At 39.6% G+C, this 10,235-nt stretch overlaps 2 protein-coding genes across 2 annotated transcripts; both read left to right on the top strand.

Moving 5' to 3' along the window:
• LOC116060370 (putative olfactory receptor 52L2) lies at positions 1 to 948 on the top strand. Its single transcript, XM_031313906.2, has one exon. It carries the CDS (start codon positions 4 to 6, stop codon positions 946 to 948), a length of 945 nt encoding a protein of 314 aa, XP_031169766.2. The 5' UTR covers positions 1 to 3.
• A 6,284-nt stretch (positions 949 to 7,232) lies between these two features.
• LOC116060371 (olfactory receptor 1052-like) lies at positions 7,233 to 10,235 on the top strand. The gene is made up of 4 exons (XM_031313907.1): positions 7,233 to 7,243; positions 7,924 to 8,080; positions 8,179 to 8,841; positions 10,080 to 10,235. Exons 1-4 carry the CDS (start codon positions 7,233 to 7,235, stop codon positions 10,233 to 10,235), a joined length of 987 nt encoding a protein of 328 aa, XP_031169767.1.

Consider the following 10,235-nt stretch of genomic DNA (forward strand, 5'->3'; position numbering starts at 1 on the left):
CAGATGGAAAACTATACATACAACAGCCTCACTCTTCAGCTCGAGGGGTTAATGGTCACCAACACTAACAAGTACCCTGTCTTCTTATTTCTGCTCTTGGCCTATGTGTTCATCTTAATTGCCAACGTGGGCATCGTGATCTTGATATGGACGGATAGAAGCCTCCATCAGCCGATGTATCTCCTCTTCTGTAACCTGTCAATAAATGACGTCATGGGAAACTCTCTCCTGGTTCCACGGGTGCTCGCAGACATCCTGGTGCCCCCCTCTGAGCGCCTTATTCACTACTATGAGTGTCTGATGCAAGCTTTTACCACACATATGTTCGGCACCAACGCACACACAGTGCTGATGATTATGGCCTTTGACAGATATGTGGCCATCTGTAATCCCCTGCGATATGCTACAATAATGAACAGCAAAATGGTGATCAAGCTGACAGTTTCTGCCTGGGGAGTGTCCTTTGTTTTGGTGGCCATTCTGCTTGGTCTGACCATACGGCTGAACCGATGCAGGACTCTGATCACAAACCCTTTCTGTGATAATCCCTCGCTCTTTAAACTCTCCTGTGAGGATGTGTTCATCAATAACGTCTATGGCCTCACTTTCACTGTCGTCCTGCTCTCGTCCTCTATTTGCAGTATAATTCTCACATATTCTAAAATCACAGCAGCCTGTCTGACTAATAACAGCAAATCTTTGAACAGTAAAGCCTTGAAGACCTGCAGCACTCATCTGTGCCTGTATCTGATCATGCTTGTCACTGGGCTGATCCCCATCGCCCTTCATCGCTTCCCCCAGTTCCCAGAGTACAGGAAGATTACAGCCATTCTCTTTAACATTGTTCCCGGCAGCCTCAACCCTGTTATCTATGGGCTGCAATCCCAAGAAATACTCAAGTGTTTGTCAAAACTATTCCACCTGAAAAGAGTTATAGCATCACTTTAAATCTAGAGTTTTTTTTTCTTTTTTCAAACATGAAAACTGTAAAATTATGTTCTTTTCTTTATTTTCAGCTGTGTGAAGTAACATTTGAAGTCAACAATTGATGAATTTAACAGTGAACAATCTATGATGATAACCTGAGTCACAAATATTGACCCAAACCATTAACCCTACAAAAAGTAGGAATGTTACATGTGGCATTTGATTCAAAAGAGAAGCTGTTTATTCAAAGAATGAAATGTAAAAGGAGAGAAAGGCGGACACTAGATGTGCACTTTTTGTGTCACTTTGTGATGGATGTGAGATTTTACGCACTCCTATCCTCTAGGCTTGTGTTTATGCCATTAAAGACCCTGGAAGCGTTCTCACATACGATTTCTCCAGGTAATGTCAGATATGTTCAGGTTTGCCGTGCATGTGTGAAAGGGACTTAAATTTACTTTTAGGTATCTTCCCTGCTTTGAATTTTCTACCCCAGTGGTAACGATTAACTTAGAAACTGTGAAAGATGAACATTGTAAAACCAAGTTTATTCTGTATTTTCAGATATTTAGTTTGAATGTTAAAGCTTTTCCAAAATGTGACTTATTTCCTGTTATTTACTTGCATAAAGAAGGCTTGTTTGGTAAAACTGTAAATACAATAATCAAAATCATGAAGTTGAGATTAATATTTTAGAGTTTGATCTTTATTCTAGCATTCATATATATATATATATATATATATATATATATATATATATATATATAACATAGTGAAGTCAAGTCAAGTCATTTAATTTGTATAGCACATTTAAACGAACAACACTTAACCCAAAAGTGCTTTACAGGTAGAGCAGGGAAGGCAGAAACAGTATGCCTTGAAAATACATAATCAAGTGTGCAAGACTCCATGAATATATTTAGGCAAAGGTATAACTTTAACCACATGTTAAACATATGTTATCCGTTTATGATATATTTAACAAAGCAAACAATTCACTTACTATACAAAACTGAAATTGTATTATAACATCTGATTCAGGAAATGTAAACAGCATTTTCTGGTTGGATATTCAGAATATTATTCGGTATTATTCAGGTTTTAGAGGCATTCTTTGGACAGGTATACAGCGCATTCAGAAAATGCGTCTCAATTTGGGTTTTTACTGCAATTTACGGCCTCTTGCCTGTTTACGGCGTACGGTCAGCTCTGTACGTTGCTATGGTTTCTGTACACAAACCAACCAGCCAACAGTTTGCAAGGCTGCAGAACTTATAAGAACGAGAAACACAGCTACTTTTAAACATTATCAAAGACTTGGCTATCAAGAGATTTTTGGATATGAGGCGACCTTTTCAAGAAGCTGGTTGAGGGAATGAAAGAGGGATGCTGCGTTCACACGCTCCAACAAGTCCTCCACCGCTGGTAAACTTTTATGTTGCATGGCTGCATGTATGCGTGAATATTAGTGGATTGTTCACTTTCATTAGCTGTGTAAACAGCTTGGTCGGACTATCGTCTTTTTCAGAATAAGAGCAAAAACTGGAATATTATGTGCATGTAAACGTAGTCAGTGACTCACATAGAGACAGAGCGAAAGCCACGCCCACCGGGGGGGAAAATAACGCTGCTCTCCGTTGACTTGTATTGCGTGAAGGTTTCCTCCTCGTCACTTGTGCTCTGCTAGCAAACAACAGAAAAATGCCCATAAGCTGCTGTGTGGTGATATTCACTACCAACAGGGTTCATAACCCATGACTTAAGCTGCCGAACCGGAAAAACTGATCTTTTATGAAGACAAAAGTGGATATTTTACCCTGTAGCACTTTGAGATTTGTTTCAAATGTAAAGTGCATTGTATATAAAATGTATTATTATTATTATTATTATTATTATTACAGATGTGAGGAATCAGCAGAGAGAATGTGAATACTATGGGATCCTGACAGTAAGCTAACATTATGTCCGATGTTAAGTGGGTTAGCTTAACTTAGAGATGTGTAGTTAGCCTAAAACGGAACTCCAAGAGACAGAACTTCCTCTACCCGCTGACTATATCCCAGGGGGTCCGCCCCCTCTCGCCAGGCTGCCAACCCTCAGCTTGCCCGGGGTTATACGTAGGTGATTGGCAGCCGATCGCTATATTCATGAATTTTCTTGGTATGTAGCCTACATATCTAAGAAAAAATACTAAAAGACATTGAGTGAGTTTCGTGTGGAACCAACTTTATTTTTCAGAATTAAAACAGTCTTTTGGAAAATGCACCCACTGAACTTGTGAAAAACTTTGTGAAAAGGTATTTTTCATTGCATGGCACTAAACAAATTATTTGGAACAGCTGCCACAGGCTTGAACTAAAGTTATGGTAACACTTTACGCTAAGGGTACATGAATTATGAATTCATGCATGAATTAATTCATGATTTGCACATTTCTTTATATCTTATGAATCATCAGGAATTGACATGAGTTCATAGCCTCTCATTCATGACCTCATGCTCATGCATGAACAACACATCAACTAAAGCATTAGGTAAGGTGGGTACATCATTATGCACAAGTTGTGTTCAAATCAGAATTTGCGCAGTGATGACCACATTTTTTTGCAGAAAAATAATCATGATCGCGCTTAATAAATCATAATTCATAATGATGTGCCCACGTACCTAATGATTTAGTTGTGTTGTTCATGTATGAGGTCACAAACGACAGACTATGAACACGTCAATTCCTGATGATTCATTAGATATTAAGGAATACAGTAACACATAAATCATTGATTACATAATGCATAATAATACATAGCCTGCATCAATTAATTCATGCATGAATTCATGATAATTCATGTACCCTTACCGTAAAGTGTTGTTAGCGAAAAGATCCGCTCAACGGAAGCATTTGTGCCCGTTAGACACATGGCGAACTGACAAAGGAGACCTACATTTTTGAATAAAATCTCCCTGAAATGCGCGAACATTTCCACACAGCGCTCGGCTGCTGACTTGCCAGCGGACCTAGAGGGACTGGTTAAAACGAGAAAGATAAGAAGAGGCATTGTAACAATGTTTACAAATATACATTATAACTCTGGCTGCACAGATTATGCAGACGCAGACCGCTACGATTGACTGGCACACACACACACACACATTGTTAAAATCATACGCTGGACGCTTCTTTCTACATGGGTTTAGTTAATGATTGGGCTATAAGACCACGTCGGCTATGTAATCGCTAACAACCGGGACAATTGCATAGTGGTTGGGACACACAACTCAGAATCGGGACGGTCCCGGTCAAACCGGGACGTCTGTTCACCCTACATAAGACCTCAGTTTTTCGGATCGGCAGCTTATAAAACTTAAGTCATGGGTTATTTACCCTGTTGATAGTGAATATTACTACATCTGTTTTGGTGGAACATGTGATAGTCTAGCTAGCTACAACCCGCTCTCACTCCCACCTGGTAAAATATAGACACTTGGTCATTGGCTGTCAGAGTCAGATACGATGCAAAAACCCCTCTTCAGCGTGTGTGTTGAACGCACGGAGCAGTGCAGCAGTTACGCAGCGCTTGAAGATGACGGAGTATTAAGAGCCACAACGGTAGCGAGTAGTATGAAAACCCGAGATTCCGCGTGGGGAGGCTGGTTTTAGTGGTGGATGGGTCAAACAACACAGGAGACCGGGGTTCTTGTCTGGCGTGTCACTGAAACGTGCATTTTATAACCCCACCCACCATCTTTTCCTAAACCCAACTGTCTCGTTTTTCTTTTCCTAACCCCAACTGTCCTGTTTGTCTTTACCTAAACCCAAATGTCCTGTTCTTGTCCCGCGTGTCACGGAAATGTACCTTTTATAAGCACACCCACAAACTTTTCCTAAACCTAACTGCGTCAAAAGTGACGCCAATAGTCCCGACCCAGCATTTAGATAAAGCGTGTTTAGAAATGATGCTAAAGGAGACTTTTAGCGTCAATAACAACGCCAAAGGCACCTGACCAAGCGTCCGTATTTTACGCGATGGGAGTGAGAATGTGTCTGGATTTACCCTGCAGAGATCTGAGGAGCAGTTAACCGTAGTCCTCATGAATCCAGTTTAGAACGCCACCACAAAGAAAGAGGAAGGTGACGGATATTCGGCCTAAATGAGGGACATCCGGCGGAATTTCCGGCGGCACCTGAACAATCCTGGAAATGAAACGTCGTCAACATACTCACAATGTCAAATAGCTGACATTGACTCAAAAGTAAATAATTTAATTTAGTTTAACCTGAAAAGTTTAACTCCAAGCAACCACTTTTTAAAGGTTGGGTCAAACTAATTATTTATACATCCGAGTAAATTAATTATTTTAGGTTGTCTCAAATAAAAAACTAACAGTTGTCATTATTTCAAACGTATAGTAAATCAAATTTGAAAAAACTGATTTTAATACATTTTGATCAATGACTACTCAGAACACTTTCCTTTAGAACACATTTATATTTATTGTTTAATAAATTGATAACATTGAACATCTGTTTCAAATGTATGAAGAGAAACAGTCTGCTTCAGCTGAACACCCGAAACGAGACTATTGATGTCATCAGAAGACAAATCATGGAGCTGTGAATAGTAGCACAACTCCTAAGACATCATGCAGTACCCATGGTGAATTTACCGGGACATACATTTTATAATTCAGGTGTGAGCCTTACGGTAAAGATCCATTTGTCCGACACGACTGAAGTGTGGTGTCGCGACGTCATACATCCATGGTTGATGTTCCACGCCCCTGACCGGCAGCTGATTGGACGAACGCGTGTTGTGGGTTTGGCTTCTCGAGAATTTCAACAGATCTAATAAAAATGCTCTGATCAAATGAATAAATTCAGTTTAATGTCCCGCTGCCAATTTATATTGTATCCATATAAAGAAAATGGATTCAACCATAAACATAAACTAGAACGTTTACTTTAAATGAAAAAAGTAATAATTTTCAGCTATTTCAATGAGAAAATACATATTAAATGAACAACAGCAATGTTAGACTTTTTTCAGTGCACATGTAGACTGGATCGGCAAACTCCCATGACCCCTTCAGAAAGCTTGCAAGGGTGAAGAGATGGTCCACTGGTCCACAGCGAGGAAGGAATCCACATTGCTCCTCCTGTTTTTGAGGTTTGTCACTTGGTCAAATAGACTAATTTATTGTCTTTTATTTTTTACCATTTATTTACTCTGAAACTTTGAGGAATCTCAAAGTTGTGACTCAGACCAACTGGTGCTGTCCAACTTGTGCCCCAAAGAAGCAACTACTACAACTATTCACAATTAAAAACACACACACACACACACACACACACACACACACACACACACACACACACACACGCCACACTAGCAATTAAAGTAATAGCTTCAATAGTTAATCTTTAATTAGGAGATTAAAACAGAGGCACAGTTATTACCTTAGCAACAAGGATAATTATGTTTCTTTTCAGGGGCTTGTTTAAAACCACAGAGGTAACTTAAAATAGGTCCCTTTGGTATTCTTTGCTATCCTGTGTACAATTTATGTTTTTAATGAATGGGATCTGATGTCACTTTGTGTAATTAATGGTGTTTGCTCTCACCAAAATCTCCATTATATTTAGAAAAAAGGTCAGTTGCTCTTGAAAAGGCAGAAAGTAGACTTGGATGAAGTTCTGCTTACATCTGACTAAACCTGACGGAGCAGCACAACATCTTCAGGTAAGATGATGATATCTTACTTATGATCCATGTCCAGGTGTGTTAAAAAGGAAAATAGGAAGATGTACTGTTTTGAGCTTGTCACAGATAAAGTCACATACAAAGCTTTTCATTTTTGCAGTGTAATTATTCTGCACTTGTTGTCTCTTGACAGCAAATTTGTTCTGTCTGTCTGCTGAGGAGAGATGGAGCTTTTGCCGTTTGATATTTCACCTAAAAGCCCCAGAGGTCTGTAAACGTTTCTGTGCTTTTCATAATGTGTTGCTCATTGTGTGATATACTGTTGTGATGATGTCCAGTGCAATCAAACTTCACAGTGTTGTCATCATATATTAAAAAGTTACAGAAATATTTTAGAAAACAATAGAAAATAAATGTAATTTCATAGAAGATGATGTGATGGTGTAATAATGTTAGAGTTGCAAAGATGCAAGGAGTTAGTCTGAATTTGTTATCCCTTGCAAGCAGATCTTGTTCAGGACTTTGTTTGTCAATGATTGAAGGCAATAACACATTATTTTCACTCACAACTTTATTAGAAAAATGATTACCTGCACTTATCGTACAATGTCGGAGCTGTAAACTACATTTATGTGTCTTATTAGTTCATTTAATATGGTAAATAAATGATTCTTAATCAGCATGTTTGAGGTGTTAGATCTTAAAACCTACTTAACTTGAGAGTGAAAGTAGCATCTAAACCTTCAGATTTTGTGATGAATTCACATCAATTCATGCTGGCTTTCATACAGATGTCCTACAGACCGTGAGACTTTGTCATATATGGATCAGTTTTGTTGACATTGTATATCCGAACTATCCCTTCAACCAAGAGCTTAGATTGCCTAAACAGAACGGTGCAAGTATTTAATCATGCTTCAGCTGCTAGTGGATATTGTAGGAAAACAAATGAAATACTTTGATTACAAATGTTTTCCTATTATTTTGATAACAAGTGGTATTAATAATGTACTACAGATATGTAACAGAAATAATCAATAGGACACAGAGGTAAATATTGAGCAACTGGTTAACTTTATGAATGTATTTGATATTTTTTATGAATGTGTTTATTGGCCTGGTGTTTTTATATTTAGTGCAACTCAATCTGTTTCTACATCTGTATGAATAATGGTGATGGAAATATGAACTATAACACCCCTCTGTCTTCTGGTTTCCAATTGGTTATTAATCACTTATGGCTTTCTTTCATCACTCTGTCTCCAGATTCACACCCTCTTTTGTCGAACAATCACAGATCCAGCTTTGTCAACGGCACTTGGGAGCCTGATGGCGTCACTTTCTTCATCATTCAGGGCTTCGCCGGCCTTGGCGAGAAAAAGATTATCATTTTTGTCATCCTGCTTCTGGGTTACATCGCCATCTTGGGAGGAAACAGCATGATCATTTTTGTGGTACAAAAACATAGCCCTGTATCTAGTTATGGCAATTTCTTCAGTGTTCTAAAATGTAATTTGTTTCATAATCGCTGCCAATGTTTTTTCTCATGCAGGCATTGACTGATCCAAAGCTCAACACTCCCATGTATTTCTTCCTTTACAACCTCGCCTTTGTGGACATCGTCTACACCACCACCACCATCCCCAAAATGCTCTCCGGCCTCCTGACAGATGTGAATACCATTTCCGTACTGGCCTGCTTCGTTCAGATGCATTTCTTCTTTAAGCTTTCAGTTACCGAAGTTGCCATCCTGACTGTCATGGCGTACGATCGCTACGTGGCCATCTGCAACCCTCTGCACTACACTGCTGTCATGACTCGGACCGTCCGGCTGCTCCTCATCACAGGAGCCTGGTGCTTCGGCACCTTCTGCACGCTACCAGCCACCTCTATGACCTGGCAGCGGTCTTACTGCGGCCCAAATGTAGTAATACATGCCTGGTGCGACCTGTCATCTGTAAGGCGGCTGGTCTGCGGTGACACCAAGATAGATAACATTGTATCCATTTTCTTTGCCATACTGGCGCTACTGACCACAGGAGTCCTCATCCTCACATCCTATGTCCTGATTGGTGTTTCCATATCGAGGATGGGTGTCGCTCAGAGGCTGAAGGCCTTCGGGACGTGTGCAGCCCACCTGACTGTGGTGTCCATCTTTTACAGCTCTGCCTCATTTGTTTACATCTCGTACCGGGTGGGACGCTTTTCACCAGAGGTATGAGGTACCTTTGTCTTTGTTTTAGTACATGTCTCACATATGTTCACCAAAAATATGACATTTAAATTCATGTAGTCAGCATTAGTACTTTAAACAAGACTAACAAGGAGCTTGTAGGATCATGTTATATCTTTGGGGCTGCAGCTTGAGAAACTCAACTTTAGTTCCACTAATTCGTTATGTTTTCGCACGCCCTTTTAAAAAAAAAGTAGTCAAAAAATGTTTGTATTTCAGAACCTTTCACAAACACACACGCCTATTAACTCGATAATAAAGCCGTAAAGTTGGCTATCTTTCAACTCAGGACAGCACCACTTCTCACAAATACAGATAGGATTGGAGATGAAAAGTTTACCTGACATGTAACTGCGATCAGCTTCGTGGGAAATTAAGAATCAATGCCACCTGTCTAGTAGCCTAGGCCTAAACAAAAACTCTCTGCACTGGTGGTGGATGTCGGTGCATTTGCATTATTAGGTTTTGCTTTTTTAATAACAAATTTGTCCGTAGACAGGTAGCCATTCTTATGCCCCCCTGCTAGCAGGAAATACATATTAGATAGAGGACAAATCAGGAGATCACCAAAACTTTAGGATTGATCCTCTGGTAACCACGAATATTCACAGGGAATTGCTCTGGAATCTGACCATTTGGCTTTCAAAGTAACCTGTCAACCAAATCGTTGATTGAGGGAGCATTTTGTGAAACGATCAGGGTGTCACCAAATATTATCACTCAAGTAGATTCATTGTTGTTTGGAGTCCATGAATGTTGTAGCAAGTATTTTTGGAAAACCTGAAATGGTCATGAATGCTCCGAAATTGTTGGACAAACAGACTGACCAACGCATTTTATTTCTTTTAGGTGTGCAGCACTGAGACTGTTTAGTACTCTGCCCTGACACCTTCGATTCATCCCAATGGTGATAAATATCCAGAGCAAATTAAATATAAATTTGGTCTTCAAAATACCTTGTCAACCAAAATGTTGAAAGGCCCTCTACAGAAAGTCTGATGTTCACCACAAATAGGAGGAATCATGTTGATACAACATGACCATTTGGCGATTTCATGGAAATCTGAAATTGTTAATTTTTCAAAGTGGCATTTCTCCACAATCGGCGTGTTCCTTTAACACCAGGAGCTGCCCAGATTGTGGAGAAATGCCAAATATCCTCAGTGAACCTTGTGTGTGTTCAAAAAAGTTTGTTTTAACTATATCTAATTTTGTTTTAGGAACGTATCTTTGTGTCTGTGCTGTTCTCCGCTCTGACTCCTTTCCTAAACCCGATGATCTACAGTCTAAGGAACAAGGAGCTCCGAGAGTCCATCAGGAGGACTCTGAGGAGGTTCAAAACTGCTGCTGTGTTACCCAAAAAGGACCTTTGCTAA

Source organism: Sander lucioperca, chromosome 13, assembly GCF_008315115.2.
Source record: "Sander lucioperca isolate FBNREF2018 chromosome 13, SLUC_FBN_1.2, whole genome shotgun sequence".
NCBI classification, from domain to species: Eukaryota; Metazoa; Chordata; class Actinopteri; order Perciformes; family Percidae; genus Sander; species Sander lucioperca.